The 17,849-nt window shown below is 45.9% G+C and overlaps 1 protein-coding gene across 1 annotated transcript; it reads left to right on the forward strand.

The window, feature by feature from the left end:
* The first annotated feature begins 5,787 nt into the window (after positions 1-5,787).
* Positions 5,788-16,123, forward strand: LOC116797316 (ATP-dependent RNA helicase DDX19B). The gene is made up of 12 exons (XM_032708692.1): positions 5,788-5,902; positions 7,025-7,073; positions 7,453-7,506; positions 8,410-8,545; positions 10,329-10,421; positions 11,069-11,171; positions 11,709-11,823; positions 11,972-12,149; positions 12,532-12,769; positions 13,826-13,988; positions 14,625-14,816; positions 15,204-16,123. Exons 1-12 carry the CDS (start codon positions 5,846-5,848, stop codon positions 15,263-15,265), a joined length of 1,440 nt encoding a protein of 479 aa, XP_032564583.1. The 5' UTR covers positions 5,788-5,845; the 3' UTR covers positions 15,266-16,123.
* Positions 16,124-17,849: the final 1,726 nt, after the last annotated feature.

A 17,849-nucleotide genomic window follows, 5' to 3' on the forward strand; every position in this document is an offset into this window, starting at 1 on the left:
AAATTTGAAAGCATCTGGCAAAAATTTAGCTCACAAGTGTCAGGTGATCAAACTGTTGGTGGCTGCATCTTCAAGTGCAGCCACTGAAGAGCACCACACACCCTGATATCTGCACTTTCCTTCGCAGCTCTATATTCCATCATAATCCTTCAGTCTCACAGAGTCAGGATCAAAAACTGAACACCATCACTAAATGCTCAGACACTAAAAGGACCAGGAGAAAAAGCTCATTAGCTTGGCTTTTACATTCCCACTGTAGTGGTTCAACAGCTCTAACCAATAGCATTGTATACTAGGAAAAGCAATTAATTGCATCAAGATCACTCAGTGTGAGGACCCAAAATTGGTTTCCATGCCACAGATAGGAACTGTGACCCCTCATCACAAACAAAATGCGTCCACCACCACAAACAGGAACACATCAGGGATTGATCCCATACCAAGCTCCCAGAATACTGTTACTGGACAAAGCACTTTCCTTCCCATGGGAAAGAACTGTCATTCCCTTTCAGGAGCCAACACAGAGCTAACACATTTTCATTCCACCTCCAAAACTGAATGCATCCAAGGATTGCTCCCAGAAGAAAGGTATCAGGACAGGATGGTATTGCTGGTTTTTAACCTGCCATGGGCAGCCTATTATCTAGCCATGAAACAAAGGAGAAACTTCCTTTCCTTCCTATGGGAAAGGACTGTCATTATCTTTCAAGAGACCACTACCAAAATTTTGATTTCATCTCCAAAATTAAACACTTCCAAGAACTACTCCTAGGCAAAAGGTTGCAGGACAGAAAGGTTTGCAGGTTAATAACTGCCATGGACAGCCTATAAACTACCACTGAAAACCTTGGCTATGTGCTTTCCTTCCTATGGGAAAGAACCATCATTCATTTTCAAGAGAGACCATCACCGTAACTAGGATTCCACCTCCAAACTTGAATACGTCCAAGGATTGCTCATGGACAAAAAGTGCATGGATAGAAAGGTCTTGCTGGTCAGTACCTGCCATAGGCATCCTATCATGTGGTCCTGAAACTCCAAGGCTAAGTGCGTTCCTTTTTATGGGAAAGTAGTGTCATTTTCTTCCGGCAGACCACCACTGTAATTTGGATTCCACCTCCAAAACCGATTCTGTGAAGAGACTGTTCTGAGACGAAAGTTACCAGGACAGAAAGGTCCTGTTAGTTAATACTTGCCGTGCACAGCTTATCATCCAAAGCTGAATCACTGGGGCTATGTGCTTTCCTTCCTTTGGGAAAGAGCGGTCATTCACCTTTAGGAGACCAGCAACTAAATTCGAATTCAACCTCTAAGCTTGCATATGTCAAGGGATTACTCCCAGACAAAAGATGCCAGGACAGAAAGGTCTGGCTGATTAATACCTTTCCTGGGCAGCCCATCATCTGATCCTGAATCACCGGGGTTGTGTGCTTTCCTTTTCATGAGACAGAACTGTCATTCTCTTCCGGGCCCATAATGTGGATTCCACCTCCGAAATTGAATACGTCCAAGGATTGCTCCCAGACAAAAGAGGCCAGGACAGAAAGGTCTTGCTCCTTATCTCCTGCCATTGACAGTCTATCATCTGCCACTGAAACACTGCAGCTATGTACTTTTCTTCCTCTGGGAAAGAACTGTCCTTCTCATTCAGGAGACCACCACTGTAATTTTGATTTCACCTCCAAAATTGTATACATTCAAGGGTTGCTTCCAGAGAAGAGATGCCAGAACAGAAAGGTCTTGCTGGTTATTATCTGCCATGTGCAGCCTATCATCTGGCTCTCAAACTCCAGGGGTACATGCTTTCCTTCTTATGGGAAAGAACTGGCATTCTCTTCTGGGAGACCACCACCAAAATTTCAGCAAAAAACTGAGTAAGACCAAGGATTGCTTCCAAGCAAAAGCGCCAGCACAGAAAGGTCATGCTGCCCATGGAGTGCCCTGGGAGGCCCATCAAGTGCACCTGAGAGTCTGAGGCTACAGGCTTTCTTTACCAGAGGAAAGGGCTGTCATTCGTTGGCAGGAGACCAGGGCCAAAATTGCCAGTCTGCCTCCCAAAATTGAATAGAGACGAAGATTCCTCCCACACAAAAAGGGCCCAGGACAGAAAGGTCTTGCTGGCCCCGTAGGGCCCTGGGAGGCTAATCATCTGTACCTTAGAGCCCGAGGCTACAGGCTTTCTTTGCTGGGGGAAAGGACTGTTGTTTACTTGCAGGAGCCCAGCACCAAAATTGAATACAGATGATGATTCCTCCCAGAAAAAAGGGAGCAGGTTAGAAAAGTCTTGCTGCCCACAGAGTGCCTGGCAGGCACCTGAGAGCCTGAGGCTATGGGCTTTCTTTCCTGGAGGAAAGGGCTCCTGTTCGGCCTCTGAAAAGTGAATATGGACAAAAATTCCTCCCAGACAAAAGGTGCCAGGACTGTGGAGTGCCTACAGTGCCCCTGTAGTGCCTTGGGAGGTCCATCATCCACACCTGAGAGCCTGAGGCTACAGGTTTTCTTTTCTGGGGGATAGGACTGTCCTTTGTTTGCTTGCAGGAGCCCAGCACCAAAATTGCAAGTCCATCTCCAAAATTGAATACGGATGATGATTCATCCCAGACTAAAGGTGCCAAGGACAGAAAGGTCTTGCTGCCTGTGGAGTGTCCACTGCTATATATAATTTTGGCAGGTGGAATAGCAATTTCAGCACTGGGCTCCTAAAAGCCAAAGACAGTCCCTTCACCCAGGAAAGAAAGCTTGTAGCCTTGGCATAAGTGTAAAAAACATTCTGGAAGATTTATTGCAGAGTTTTCCTTGCTTAACAAAGCTTTCCTGCCTGGAAAAAGGCAGCTTTCCCAAAGACAGTTTTAGATGTTTTCTCCTCATGCATTCCAGAGGTGCTCTCCCTGATATGAGGAAAAAATAAGTTCCTGTGGACCTGCTTGAAGGCCCCACCCCCAGGTGGCCTAGGGATGATAAAAGCCCTGAGAAGAACAGAGAGTGTGTTTTTCCTAGGCCCAGTGCAGTTCTGTGCCAAAATTGTAAGTGTTCTCAGCTGTTGGAAATAAATTCTCCTAAATCCTTCCACTGCCTGGTATTTTGGGGGTGCCTGCTCATAATCTTCCCTTGCAGAGGTGGACTCGCAATTTGGGCACTGGGCTCCTGCAAATGAATGAACAACAGCCCTTTCCCCCAGGAAAGAAAGCCTGTAGCCTCCGGCTCTCGGCTGCAGATGACGGGCCTGCCAGGGCACGCCACAGGCAGCAAGACCTTTCTGTCCTGGCCCCTTTTGTCTGGAAGGAATCTTCAACTGTATTAAATTTTGAGAGGTGGACTTGCAATTTTGGTGCTAGGCTCCTGAGAGCGAGTGACAGCCCCTGGGGATAGGTAACAGCAGCATCTCTGACCACCAAGGCCCCACAGAGGAGTATTTCTGGGTCCAGTCTGGAAGAATTATGGGACAGGCTTTCCAGGCTCATTTTCCAGCTCAGTCTTACTCCCATCTCAGACGACTGTGCAAGTGCTGCACTGTCGTGTCGCGAGCTTCAGACAGGATTGAAACTGAAAAGTACAGAAAAAAACCTCCATATTAATCAAAATTGCCTGCTGGGTGGACAGCAAGGAGCTGATGTGCTGCTCTGTATAAATGCCATTTTTCTTAGCCTAGAATGCTCTAAAAATAAGTAATAGTATATTTAAATGATAAATAAAATACAACCCTGTTGGTAGATGATGATAATAAAACATGGGGCTGGAGAGGGACTGCCTCCTCCTTCTCCTCCTCCTCCTCCTCACAGCAGGTTTGTGTGTGGACAAGGAGACTCCAACCTGAGATCTCTAGTTCCAGCACAGCCAAAGTCTGCTGGTGAGGGGAATTAAGCATTTATTTAAATTAATCTGAATATTTATTTCATGTTTAAATGAATAAATATATTATTATATGACAGCAGAGTCTCCAGCAAAATGAAGGACCCTGTATGGTGGCTGAGGAACCAGAAACCCACAGGAAATCCACACCTCCAGAAACCCACTCCTGTCCCAGAGTAGAAACCAGGAACCAACAGGAAACCCACACTTCCAGAAACCCACCTCTGGTCCAGAGGCTGAGGAGAAAAGTCCTTCCTCATGTACAGAACAGAGAAACACCTGCCACAATCACACCTCACTGACAGTCTCCAGAGCCCTGAAAATCCCAAGGAATTATTGCAGCCAAGGTTAATGGGCAGAAAGGAGGAAGAGGAAGGATCTGCTCCCAGCCAATACTGCCAAACCACAGGTAGTTGTTCTCTTCTCAGTGCCTCAGTTTTCCTATCTCTGAAATGGGGCTAATCCCAAGTAAATCTGTTTATGGGAGGTGTGTCTGCAAGGAAACATTAAATTGGGAAGCACGAGACCATCAGCCTCTGGGACTTCCCACATTCACCTTTATTTTTACCCTAATTAATGTCTCAGATTTGGTCTTGGCTGCCGGCCCTGTTTCCATTGAAAATCTCCTCACGTTCAGCTCCTGTGTTCAGCATCCTCCTGTGATGTGTTGCCATGGAAAAAATAAGCCATGACATCACCTCCACAAATAAAGCTGCAAAACCCCAAAGTTCACCTGTGGGGCTCCCACCTCTGAGCAGGAAACTTAATTAGATGGGAAAGCATCAGATGACAATATTTGATAATTATGGGGTTTACTTTAAAGGTAAAAACAAACCACAGACAGGTGTGTAAAGAGCAACAGTGAAGTGTCTGGCCCTGCTTGGGACAAGACTTCTCAGCACAGAAGGAAATAACAGTTCAGATGAAAGTTTCAGGCTGTGGGAACAAACGAAGTGGCTCCATGTCTCCAGTAAAAGGGAGAGGGAATATTGAGACAAGGAAATAACCCTCAGCTTGGGAACTTCTAGCTGGTGCCTGTGGGCTTGGCCATTTTACTAGCCCTGCTGCATGTAACAAAACACAAATTCAGACCCTCATCAAAGGCTGCTCCTTCAAACAAGGTTCAAGGAAGGGAAGAGCAGCCCAGTGACGAAATCCCACAGGCTCCTCCCACACTTTTTTCCTTTCTACTTTCCCTTTTACTCCCCTTTATTCCAGGAGCTTTAAAGAACAGGTTTGATACTAGGTCTAAGCCAGATCCTGCCCTACAGTAAGAGACAGGACAGAAGTGACTCGTCCAGCTCCTGCCACTTCTACACCTCTGTGACTCATCCTACAACTTCGTTTTCATCTACACCTCTGTTCCAGAAACAGAGCTGCTGTTCCCTCCCAAATGTCACAGCGTCTGTGTGATTTCCTCCAGCCTCACCTCCCAAAGGGACTCCATTCCATGGGAAACAGAAGCCCCAGCCCCACACCAAAGAGGGGGGCAAAGCCTACATCAGACAGTGTGCAGAGTTTGACCCCAAAAACCCCACACCACATGGGGGACTGAGCCCCACATCGTGCAAGGCACAGTCTGACTCTCAGACCTTTCCAAGACACATGGGGAAAGAGCCCACACCAGACAGCAGAGCCTGACCCCACCCCCACACTATATTGGGATCCCAGCCCCACATCACACAGCGGGTCTGACCCCTGCCTCTCACCATACAGGGGTCACAGGCCCCACAAGATAGCATGGCACAGCCTGACCTCCCAACCCTAGACCCTACAAGGGTCCAAGCCCCAGCACTAGATCATACCGGGATCACAGCCCCATCCCCACCCCACTGCCCAGACCCTTCAAGCCCACTGCCCCCGCCACCCCCGGAACGCGCTGCCCCCGGAACGCGGGTGCGCGGCCGCGGTTGCCCTGGCGCGGGCGGTGCCGCGCGCGCGCAGGCGCCGCTCCCGCCCGGCGCCATCGCGGCTGAGCGGCCACTCCGGGCCGGCCATGGCCACCGACTCATGGGCCCTGGCCGTGGACGAGCAGGAGGCGGCGGCAGAGTCGGTGAGTGCCCGCCGGGGGCTGCAGGGGCTCGGGATGATCAGGCCCAGATCAGCGGTGCGGGGCTCCCGGGGCCGCGTGGCCGCCTTCTCACAAGAAAACAGCGATCGCAGAAAACCCTTTTTTCGCCCCATTTTCTGCCGCGGAAGCAGGGAGGACCTCGTGCCGTCACGGGGATGTCCCTGGGCTTGGGCTCTTCCTTTAGAAGTAAAAAAAAAAAAAAATCCCCCTTTTTATTTTTATTTATTTATTTATTTATTTATTTATTTTAATTTCTTTTCCTTCATCTGTTTTTCGCGTATCCAAAGGGCAGAGACGTCCCTGCCCTCCCCCTCCGCCTCTGTCCATGCACAGCACCGATTCAGGCACCCACCGAGCCTCAGTTATGTCTTCCAGCATCCAAAAAAAAAAAACCACCTTTTTCTCTTGTTTTCTTAGGATCTACAGTTGTTCTAACCATATTGTGTTTTCTGTTTTCCCCCTCACCCTCCATCCAGACACAGCACCGTTTCAGGCACCCACCCAGCCTCAGCTCTTGTTTTTCAGCTTCCAAAAAAATCCCTTTTTGTCTTCCTTTTTTTTTTAATGATAAGATCTAATTTTGTTCCTAGAAAATGCTATTTTCCTGAGCCTCCCAAGTGCTGCATTGGGCATGGAGAGCGTTCACTGAGCCCCTGGATGTGGGGAGCACCCTCGGCAGGCTACTCTCCCTGGCATATCACAAGTGGTGAAACAAACTCATGCTGGCAGACCTTGTGCCACCCGGGCGTGTGCTTGAATCCTGTCTCTGTCTTGGGATGTTGATTTTTTTTCTCCCATTTTCCATCAGCAGAGCTATTGGTGGAGACTGAAGATTCTGGAGAGAAAACAGCTCCTTCTTTGTATTGTCATTACAGATTAGAAAACCTTGTATTTCTGTTAAAACTTTTGCTTAGAAATAGTTGTATTTGCCTTAAAACTCTTGAAATCAAGTTAATCTCATACTTTCATCCCTTCCCATCGAGCAGGGTTTGGGCTGGGGCTTGTGCAATACTTAATAAATCCAAAGCTCAGGTTTTTCCTTCTGGAATTAGAATGTAGGAAGCCTTTGAATTTCTCTGATTTTGTGTTTTTCCTCATTTCTAGCTGAGCACTTTACACCTGAAGGATGAAAAAACCAAACCAGATGCCAATGGTGAGTTCCAGCTGCTCAAGTAGGCTTGGAATGGGTGGAACATTTTCCCGTGGGGTTCCAAGCACTGCTGCCAAAGTAAATTCCTGATAAATAATGAAATGCCAGAAGAGGGAAAGACAAAGCTGAGGTTAGACAGCAGCAAAAACTAAATATTTTGCTGTCTTCAGGGAGCTCTGTGAGCAGAATCTGTTGGTGTGGTTGATAAACTCCACTTTGAGCTGGAACTTGGGTTTTCTCTGCACAGCAATGGAGCAGGGCAGTTGTCATCAGGAAAATGAGCTGTTTTGTAGCTTTTCCCACAATATTCCCAAGCTCTATGGATGTGGGCTGTCTCTGAGGCCTGACCTCATGTGTGCCCCCCAAAACTGTTTTAATTTAGGTGCCGTTGTCAAGGCTGATGACAACGTGGAGAAGACAGAGGATGAGGAGAAGGGTAAGTGCCTCCTTGAAAAATGCTTTGTCAAGGAAATTAATATAATTATTAATTATAGTTATATTAATCTAATATATACTTAAAGTAAGTCTGCCTTATGTCCCAGGACGGCTGATCTTGTATCCTGCCCCCAAGGACTTAATTGTAAGACATGTCCTTCCTCCATAATACTTTCAAAGCCATTGTGTTCTGTAATAACTTGGGAGACTCCTGGATTAGTGTGGAGAGAAATAAGGGTGTAGCAGTATCCTCAAGGCAGGACTGGATACAGGAGCAGTTGGATGACCTGGAGCTGGGATTGCTGTAGCAACCAACATGTTGCATTTATGCAGTGGCTGTTCAGAGGTGGGTAGTGGCTCGGAATCTCAGAAGGTGGTTTTAGGAAACAGATTTAGTAGCAAAACCCCAAAGTGCAGCAGTTTAACCTCATTTTGGTCTCACTTATCCTCAGCCCTTGCAGTGTTTCAATCCTGGAGTCTTTTAAAGTACCATTTATCCTCAGACTTCCCTTAGAAATAAAAATAAAGCCCTAAAAGGTATCTGCCCATGTGTCAGAGTGAGGCTTGAAGGGGCCCTTTACCCTGTCCCAGATAGAAACTAAGCTAAAATGTCTTAGATAAGCAGAGTTCTGGATCTGTTAAAGTCCTCCTTAAAACAGTGCTCGCTTGCTTCCTCTTCCTGGATATTAAATGTGAATCCCTGGGATCTCTTGATATTTCATTCAGAACATTAAATGTGAATCCCTGGGATCTCATGATGTCTCATCCAGGAAGTAAGGGCTCTTTAAGCCATTACCCTCTAATGAAGAATTTTGTCCCTTTTAACTGGCTCGGCATTTCAGTGGGAGCAACACCTGGAACAGGCTGGGATTGATGGATCTATGTTTTCCACCTCCTTTCCCAGAGGACAGAGCTGCCCAGTCCTTGCTGAACAAGCTGATCCGCAGTAACCTGGTTGACACCACAAATCAGGTGGAGGTGCTGCAGAGGGACCCCACATCACCCCTCTACTCCGTCAAGTCTTTCGAGGAGCTGCGCCTGTAAGTGCCTGCTGGGATGAGCCAGAGCCTTCTCTGCATGGAGCTGTTGGATCCTGGGACCAGAAATATTAAACAGGCTCCCTTCTGGCTGTATTTCTCAGTCAATTTTAGGAAGCCTCAAACTTAGGGAGAGCAGCTATGACTCAGTTTTGTGAGACTGACAGCAGATGTGAGTTTGGAGCCCATCAGGTAGCTGGAACCTCTCCTTGTGTCCTGAAAAATTCCCTGGTTGCACAGGAGATACCACTTAAATGTACATGGATCTGTGTTTCAGGTTACTGCCAATTTGTCATTAATAAATGAGCGTATCATTTGTATTTAAATGCAAGGAGAGTTGTTTTATCTGGGTGCCTTGTGAAGGTGTCCAGCTGAAACAAGCAGTGAATAGCAATACTGGGTTTATGTACTGGAGAGACCAGTAACATTAGTATTTTCTGACGCTTCCCATTGAAAACCTTTACCAGTGCAGCTTTCAAGTGATATCTGTATTTAAGGCATGTATATAAAATAATGTGCTAAAGAGTCTGTCCCATTAGATTGTTGTGGTTACTCTGATCTCAGGTTTGTTGCTCTACAAGTTCCACAGGGAAATGGGAACTGAGGAGCCTTCTCCCAGTGAAATGTCAGGATGCTGTTTTGCTTTGTTAATGTTAGTGGTTGAATGTGGACAAAAAAAAAAAACGGCTGACATCCTGCAGTGCCTGTTAGACTAATTCCTGTATTTCAAAAGGCAAACAATCCCAGAGAGTTAATGATGGGGGCAGCCAGACTAATTGAGTCTTCATTTTGTTATGACTCAGTGTATCCTTGGCAACTGGTGCGGAATTGGGCTTTGTCTGTCCTTGCTTGGAGCAGCACAAGGTTACATTTTCAAAGAGCTTTTGTTCCAGCCATCGGTGGAAAGTAATACAGCGTTTTTGCAAAAGCATGTTGTGCTGAGTAGGAAGTTATTGCAGTGGGAAATGTGGGCAGGAAACCTGTAACCTGCTTTGAAAGGAGAGCACTGGCAGCATCCAGGAAGCACTTGGGGATCGTCAGCTGAGACTTTCCAGCACCATAACCTGGATTGAGGTTGTTCAGGGATCTCCTTGTCTACACAAGTGTCTGATGAGAGTAGATAGGTCCCTTGAGAAAAAGCAATAGGTGAGAATTTGTTGACCAGCAGTATCACCGCACACTTTTGGGTGCGAGGGCTGAGTTGTACCCATGGATCACAAGGTGTAGTCACAGCAAACTAATTATCAGTCGTTTCCCTCAGCCAGCATCGCTCTGATGTTCCAACGTCAGTTGTATTACAGCATCCACATGACCTAAAGTCCTTGCAATGATCTCATGATGTTTCTCTTCATCCAGTTCCTCATGTACTGAGGTCACTTTGTCCTGTGTTTGAGTGGTCAAGGAGTGATAATTTTGGCACCAAGATTAGGCATGGCTGAGGAAATGGGATTGGCCTGAAGGACAGGATTAATGCTTTCTGCTCTGGGATTCCTGGATAGTCTGAAAAGCTGCTTTGGAACAAGCAGTTCTGGCCTTAGACACAGGGTTTGCCCTGGAGCTGGGACAGGCAGGCTGAGTGGTAAATCCAGAGGTTCTTGCAAAGCTTCCTTTCCAGACTTCCTGTGGTCACTTGTAACTTCCAGATGCTGATCATAGTTGCTTCACTGGTGGGACTGTAGCAGGGACAGCCCTAGGTCATCTTGTCAGGCTTTTTTCTCACCTTTTTCAACACAAATGAAAATCAAATGTACTTTAAAGGTCATGATATAAAAATTCCTATTTTCAGGAAACCACAGCTCCTGCAAGGAGTCTATGCCATGGGCTTCAACAGACCATCTAAGATCCAAGAGAATGCCCTGCCCATGATGCTTGCTGAACCGTACGTGCACATTCTTCCCGCTGTCTTCCAGTATGGAAGGATTTGAAAGGCTTAGCGTGCTTTTCCTGGACTTTGGATGGGAGGTGGTGATGGGGAAGCTGTCAGGATATGGACTAAGGGTTCCCACGCCACAGTGTGGTCATGAACTATGTGACACCAGCCCTGGATTTGTCTTTTTTCCTAGGACCGGTACCAAACGCTCAGTGCTGTGGTGTTTGGCTCTGGTCAATCCCATTTTCCTCATCAGTTTGGGGAGAAATAATGTGAAATAGCTCAGAAATCCTGGGTGGGTGGGAATAGCTGAGGTGCTGCACTGCTTGCGTGGCTGGCTTTCCTTTCTACAGCCCTGAGCTGGAATGTGTAAGGTACTGAGACACTGGGGGAGACATGAAATGGAAAAGTACTGACAGATAATCACGGTTCTCCTTGCAAATCTCCATAATCAAGAGATGTTGACAGAGACAGTTGGGCAGGAAGTAATTTCTACCCCATGGAGCGTAGCTGGTCAAATTAGCTGCCAGTCCAGAGCAAGGGGAAGCCTAACAGGTACCAAAATGCCACACACTGTGTTTTCTGTCTCACCCAACCCTGGGATTGTGTTGTTTGTGGGGTTCACCCTCTGAGCCTGTGTCTGCTGTGCCCTGCAGCCCTCAGAACCTGATCGCACAATCGCAGTCCGGTACTGGCAAGACAGCTGCCTTTGTCCTGGCCATGCTTAGCCGTGTTGAACCCGGAAACAAGTATCCCCAGGTGAAGTTTCTAGGATGTGGCTGTTCCGTGATGGATATTCTGTGGATGGGGCGTTCCGTGGTGGTGCAGTGCCATCTAGTGAACAGCCTAAAATGTAAATTCATGGCTTGATGGAGCCATTATGTTGTTTCTTCTGTAAACTGCTTAACGGGGATGGACATTTGGGGATCTGTTAAAATGCCTTTAGTGCAAAAGGCGTGGATTTTGCTCAAAACTTATTCCTTTCAGTCCTTCCCGTGCATCACACAGGATGCCATTGGTCTCTGAGGAGTTAAATCATTCTGGGAGGAATTAAATCAGAGAAGTATTGCAGGCTCAAGGGAGTTGGGAAAGTGGATTTGGGATGGAAAGAAAATATCTGACAACAGAGCCTGGAAAAGGACTTTTTTAACCCAGTTTCCTTATGGGGTAGTTGAGAAACTGTTCAGCTACTTGCATGTTTTCTTGAGAAGAACTTCAGCAAAGATTTTAAAAAGCAAGTGTGACAGTGTTGCCCTGGATGTTGATGATCTCAAACTTGTTATCCTGTCCCTGCAGTGTTTGTGCCTTTCCCCAACATACGAGCTGGCACTTCAAACAGGAAAAGTGATTGAACAGATGGGAAACTTTTATCCGGAGCTGAAACTTGCGTATGCTGTCCGAGGCAACAAATGTGAGTAGGGGGAAGTGCCACCAGCAGGAATGAGAAAATAATGTTTCTTAGGTGCACCAGGAGATGAAATAGGCTGGATCAGAGAGGGGCAGAGCATTTCCCTATGTGCACAGCCATCCTACAACAGCCTTCCTTTCTGTCTTGGCAGTGGAGAGAGGGCAGAAGATCTCAGAGCAGATTGTAATTGGCACACCCGGCACCGTGCTGGACTGGTGTTCCAAACTGAAATTCATAGATCCCAAGAAGATCAAAGTGTTTGTCTTGGATGAGGCCGATGTGATGATTGCGACCCAGGGCCATCAGGACCAGAGCATCCGCATTCAGAGGTAGGGACTTGGACCATAGGGACAGAAGGGCTGGAGTCTTGACTGGTGTCTTCACTGATGATGCAAAAAGATTAAAATTATAGATTTAGCACTAATTCATATTAGAGGCGTAATGTCAGGGGATGACAAGCAGTTCCATTTCCTTATAGAATAAAAAGATTGTCCCTGGAGCAGGGCTTATTCCTTTTAAGAAGGCAAATCTGAGTGCCTCTGGTCTGTGAGGGAGTGATCAGGGGTGGGTAAGATTAGTGTTAGTCTTTCCAGCCTGTGAAATACCTGGTTCCAAGGTTATGGTTCTGCTTTCCCTGCAGCATTAATCCCATCAGGATATCAGGAGATGATGGTGGTATGTGGGAGCTCTGCCCATTTTCCTCTCTTGCAGAATGCTCCCTAGGGACTGCCAGATGCTGCTGTTTTCAGCCACCTTTGAGGATTCTGTGTGGAAGTTTGCTCAAAAAGTTGTTCCTGACCCAAACATTATCAAACTGAAGCGCGAGGAGGAGACCCTGGATACCATCAAGCAGTATTATGTCCTGTGCAACAACAGAGATGAGAAGTTCAGAGCTCTCTGCAATATCTATGGTGCGATCACCATCGCCCAGGCCATGATCTTCTGCCATGTGAGTGCTTCCAGGGAATGTTAGTCCCAGTGACCCCTGCCCAAACCATTCTATGATTCTGTAGTGGTTGCTCGTGTCAAAAAACTGGCCAGACATGGTTTTCAGAAAGAAACCGAGAACATAAATTGCCCTTTTTGCATCTCTGGCTTCCTCTAAGAGTGAAATCTTGAGAGCCAGGTTAGCACTGGCTGGTTTGTTTCCCTGGGATTGTCCATCCAGGAGACCACACTGGTCACCTTTACTCCTGAATAGTCATTTTATTTCCCGAAGTCCTCCGAAACAAAGATCAGAGTAACACACAGTTTTCCAAACCAAAGTATACTTGGAATTACTGCAGGGAAAAAAACAGTGAGGTTGGAAAATGGGTGAAAATCAGGCAGAATGAGGGATGGGGAATTTTTTTGCTTCTGTGGCTGATACAGAGCTGTCCCCTCATGTAATTGGGGATACATCTCTGGAATCTCCCTGTGGATCATACTGAGACTTTGTTTTCTTTTTTTAGAAGCCACCATAACAACTTTTAGGGAAAAACCTGTGCTGACAGCACAGAACAGCCAGGTAAAATGAGCTCAGGGTAAAACTGGAGTCTGCTATAGCAGTTTGCTTTTAGGCTGTCTCAGGACATAATTGGAGCTCAAAAAACTGCATCATAACTGGGATTTATTTAATTCAAGGCTGCATAGAGCCTTCGTGGGATTTCACAACTACATTGAGCTCTAACTCTGCCATTTGCCAAGCTGAGTAGTTGTGTTTTTGTGACCATTTACATGAGTTTTCAGTGTACATGTGTCATACCAGTCTCCAACAGATTGAAATTCAAGGAGGAGAGGACAAAGAAAAGGTGTCCTTTTCTTAATCAAGGGCTCCTGTAGGGGCAGAGGCCCATTTTCCTCATTGTGATACAGTTTGTAACAGGGAGGCAGTGGGCACAGCACGTAATAGCCGTTTCCTTTTGAGACACAAACACAGCTGCTGAGCTTCCAGTGTCCCCCAGAGAGGTTTATTCCTGCTTTCCAGCATTAAAACTCCCTCTCAACTTTGGGCTGTGTGTTCCAGACTCGGAAGACAGCGGGGTGGCTGGCAGCAGAGCTGTCCAGGGAAGGCCATCAGGTGGCCTTGCTTAGCGGGGAGATGATGGTGGAGCAAAGAGCTGCTGTGATCGAGCGCTTCCGAGAGGGCAAGGAGAAGGTGCTGGTGACCACAAACGTCTGTGCCAGAGGTAGGACATGGTAGAGCGGGACCAGGGCAGGCTGGAAGGCAGTGCTTCCTAAGACAACACACCCCTGGCCAGCTTGCAGGGAGAATTTCCCTCCTCAGATATTCCAGTTGGGACAAATCAGTGTCTTTACAGTAAAGATACCTGTGGGCAAACACAGGATTCCTTGTTGGCTTCCTGCAGCTTGAGATGGAAAAGTCCATCCTTTGAGAATTTCCTGCTTCTGGCACCAAGCCTGGCTTGTGCTGCTGACCCTCAGGGTTTGCAATAAACATGCTGAAGTATAGAAAGCTGAAAAATAATGAAGTCCAGTTCACTATTCCAGTAGGAATTTGTGTTGTAATTTGACATCCTAGAATAGTTAAGACAGGATAGTCTTTGGAAAAAAAAAACAAGTAGTCCTTAGAGCTTCACAGAGGAGCAGAGAATTTCCAAAATATTTAAGTGCTGGTTAAAGCATCTCCAGTTGCTTTTCCTTTGGCTGTTTCAGTGGGATTTTCTGCACTAACTAGATGATTTTTTTATTTTCAAGTACCCTATGAGAATATTGCGGAAAAGCTCCATTACAGAGATTGAGGAGGCTGTTCCCACTCTAAAAGGATTTAAATGTAGTTGTATAACATGATTTCTTTTTGTCAGGGATCGATGTAGAACAGGTCTCTGTTGTTATCAATTTTGACCTTCCTGTGGATAAAGATGGGAATCCAGATAACGAGACCTACCTGCACCGGATCGGCCGCACCGGTCGCTTTGGCAAGCGAGGACTGGCCATTAACATGGTGGACAGCAAGCACAGCATGAACATTCTCAACAGAATCCAGGAACATTTCAGTACGTACCCCCAGGCTTTCTCCTGTCTCTAAAATCATGGGATTCCTGCAGAATTCTCAGTAGTTGGATGCTGAGCAGATCTAATGGGTGTTTGTTGAGCCTTAAACTGGTGGCAGAGGAGCACAGCAAGTGTTTGGTGTAGTGTCACTTGGGGTTGTGGCCTGCTGCCTGTGGCATAAGTCAAGCAGTGTTTGCACATTCCAGAGATGGGTAACACTGGAGTACCCAGATGGGCCTCTGATAAAAGGAAAAAGTTTTAATTTATACTTTTAAAACCCAACTGAACATTCCCTGATAAACTAAAACTCCTCAAATCCAGCTAAGGAGAGCAGCGTTCCCTTCTCTGTGATGTGTTATGAAATCTAACTTATTTCTCATCTTTCCTAGACAAAAAGATAAACAAATTGGATACTGATGACTTGGATGAAATTGAGAAAATAAATAACTGAAATAGCTGCTGGAACTGGTGTGTGCCCTGCTGTGGAAGCTCTCCCACTACAATTGGATCAGCGTTTGGATTGGCACAGCCTCTCAGCTCGTCCCAAAAAGGACTCTTCAAGATATGAGTACACAAAAATTACCTCATTTTCAAAATTGCAGTTGGACTTCAAATTGTGCAACTATGGGGAGGAAGAGGAAATGTTTACAGAAGCTTTTAACATTTCTTAGTTTAGCCTTAAAATGAGATGATCTTTGGAATTCTGAGAAATACACTTGCCAAAAGAGGGGCAATATGGAATTATCTAAAATTTAAAAAGGAAAAAAGAAACATTATTGCCTTTAACTGGAATAATGTGCAGCATTAACCTGATCAGTTTAAATTCAACAGCTGAATATATAATGGATATAAGTAAAGAAAAAACAAAAACCCAAACAAGGCAGCTGGTTTTTGGCTAAATACTCAACTTATACAAACTAGGATGTCATTCTCTTGGCATTCCCCTGAGCTCTTTAAGTCTCATTTCTGGCTTCCTGATGGATTTGCCCTGCTTTTCCTTACGTATATTGTCCTGAGGATGTTTCCAGTAGCTCCTACTTGCAAACACAGCTGCTGTGTTGCTTTTGCTGGGCAGTATTTTCTTTTCCCTTGTCCTGGATTTGTTGGAATGGCCGCTCCCTGTGACAGGGGGTGGTGGTGACATGTTTAACATGGCTAAGGTGGGGGGGGGGGGTGGGAGGGGCAATATGAAGGGAACTGTACTAATTAATTGTCTGCTTAAAATCCTCTCTGTGAATTAAATTCCCCCATGTGATTCAGTTCCCTATGCTGTGAAACTCAGCATGGATAATGTACACAGCTGCTGGGCTTCAGCCATCAGTTATATAGGAATAAAAGAAACAAAAGATCACGATAGCCTGTATTGACCAAGAAACTTACCTTTAGAACACCAAGTTCACCTGTTACAGTACCAGAGTTTTGAGTTAAATTGCTCAGCCAAATTGCAGGTGGGAAGTGCTCCATAGTGCAAAATAGGTCATTGGTCCCTGCCCTGGGGTGTTCTATGGATGAGGTAGGAGTCACAATTCCTGGAGAAGAAAGGATTTACACCTCCTGTGTGTTGGGACCATTCTCATGCGCACAGCTGGAAGCCTATGGGCTGTTGCCCAGCCCAGTTTCCAGGAGAAGGAGGCTCCTGAACTAGAATTTAGGGTGCACAGCTCTCTGTTGGGGGGAAATGGGACAAGCGTGAGCAGCCATGGCCCTGCTACTCAGTGTGGGAATCATGTCAAAACAAATGTATAAATTGTAAATTTAAACTATGACTTGTTTTCTTTGCAATTCTGGCCACCATATTCTGTTCAAAGACAGGAACATGGATCCTTTTACCAAGTAAAAAAAGGCTCATTTAAAATGTACCTAAAATTTTAGGAAATTGTGCACCCTTTTATCAATTTGTATAAAAGCTTTAGTGAAGGAAAAAAAACGCTTAAAATTAAACTTTTTGTATTCTGGGGTGTATCTATTTTTATTCTGTTGGAATCCTATTTAAAGTGGCAGGTGAGTGAGTGCTTGCCTGTCAAGTGGAAGACTTGATTTTATCACCTACTTTCCCAGTACAGCTGAATGACCTGGTGACAGCAGAGTATTGGGCTGAATTGTCATGGAAGCTGCTGCTGGTCCTGTGTGCTGTTTCTAATGTACTTTTAATTGGAATAAAGAACACATACCAAATGATCCCTTTGCTGATTTCTTGCTTGAATGCTCTGTTGGTGTTTAAAAGCCTCAGGTAAGCACATTCCCAGGAGTCATGGTAAGTTTTCTATTTATGACCACCTCATTCTGTGACAGACTGAATTTCAATGCTGAAATCCTTAAAAGATTCCCACAAGGAACTTTGTTAAATGATGTCACACAATAAATGAGGTCAGATAAATATTGTTATTCCTCCCAGTGCTTCTTATGCTGGACTTTTTGCTTCTAAAACCTCCCCAAAAGAGTTTTGAAGGGAAGAGAAGGAGGACTGAGGAAGAAAATAGTTGTTTTCCCTGCACTGTGCTTGCCTAGATAAAGACTTCATGTGGGTTTTGGACAAAGAAATCATTAAAATGCTCATCTTCGGAGATGCTGTAATCTGGGTGAGGTGGTTAGAACCAAACTCATCCAGCTTTATCTTAGCTATGCAGGAGGAACATCCTCCGGCATGAGAAGTCCACTGTGATCCAGTGGATCCAGTAAGATGTTATCTTACTCTTCTGTTCTTGCTTAGAGCATCAGCCCCTGCACTTTCACATCTCCGTGGTGGTTCCTGTGTCTGATAACAGCTTGTCACTGATCCAGAGTGCTTCCTCCCTCACTGCTGTGTTGTATCCAACACAGGATGGAGATCCAAACTCCAGGAAGGCCAGTGCAAGGTGGTGGGGAGGGCAGCTGACTGTCCAAGGGCTGATCTGGGCAATCCCTGAGCTACCTGCCATCAAATTAAGGGCGTTTCTTAAGAGGAGATGTGATGGATAAACCTCCAGCTCACATAAATCATTTGAAGTTCAAGTTTCAGCCTGAAAGGTTTTATTGGCTGTACTATCACAGGATGG

The sequence above is a fragment of the Chiroxiphia lanceolata genome, chromosome 22, assembly GCF_009829145.1.
Source record: "Chiroxiphia lanceolata isolate bChiLan1 chromosome 22, bChiLan1.pri, whole genome shotgun sequence".
NCBI classification, from domain to species: Eukaryota; Metazoa; Chordata; class Aves; order Passeriformes; family Pipridae; genus Chiroxiphia; species Chiroxiphia lanceolata.

Coding starts and splice junctions, on each gene's coding strand:
- LOC116797316 (XM_032708692.1), top strand. CDS start 5,846: ATGGCCACCGACTCATGGGCCCTGGCCGTGGACGAGCAGGAGGCGGCG. Junction 10,422..11,068: donor CCCATGATGCTTGCTGAACC/GTACGTGCACAT, acceptor TGTGCCCTGCAG/CCCTCAGAACCTGATCGCAC. Junction 12,770..13,825: donor AGGCCATGATCTTCTGCCAT/GTGAGTGCTTCC, acceptor TGTGTGTTCCAG/ACTCGGAAGACAGCGGGGTG.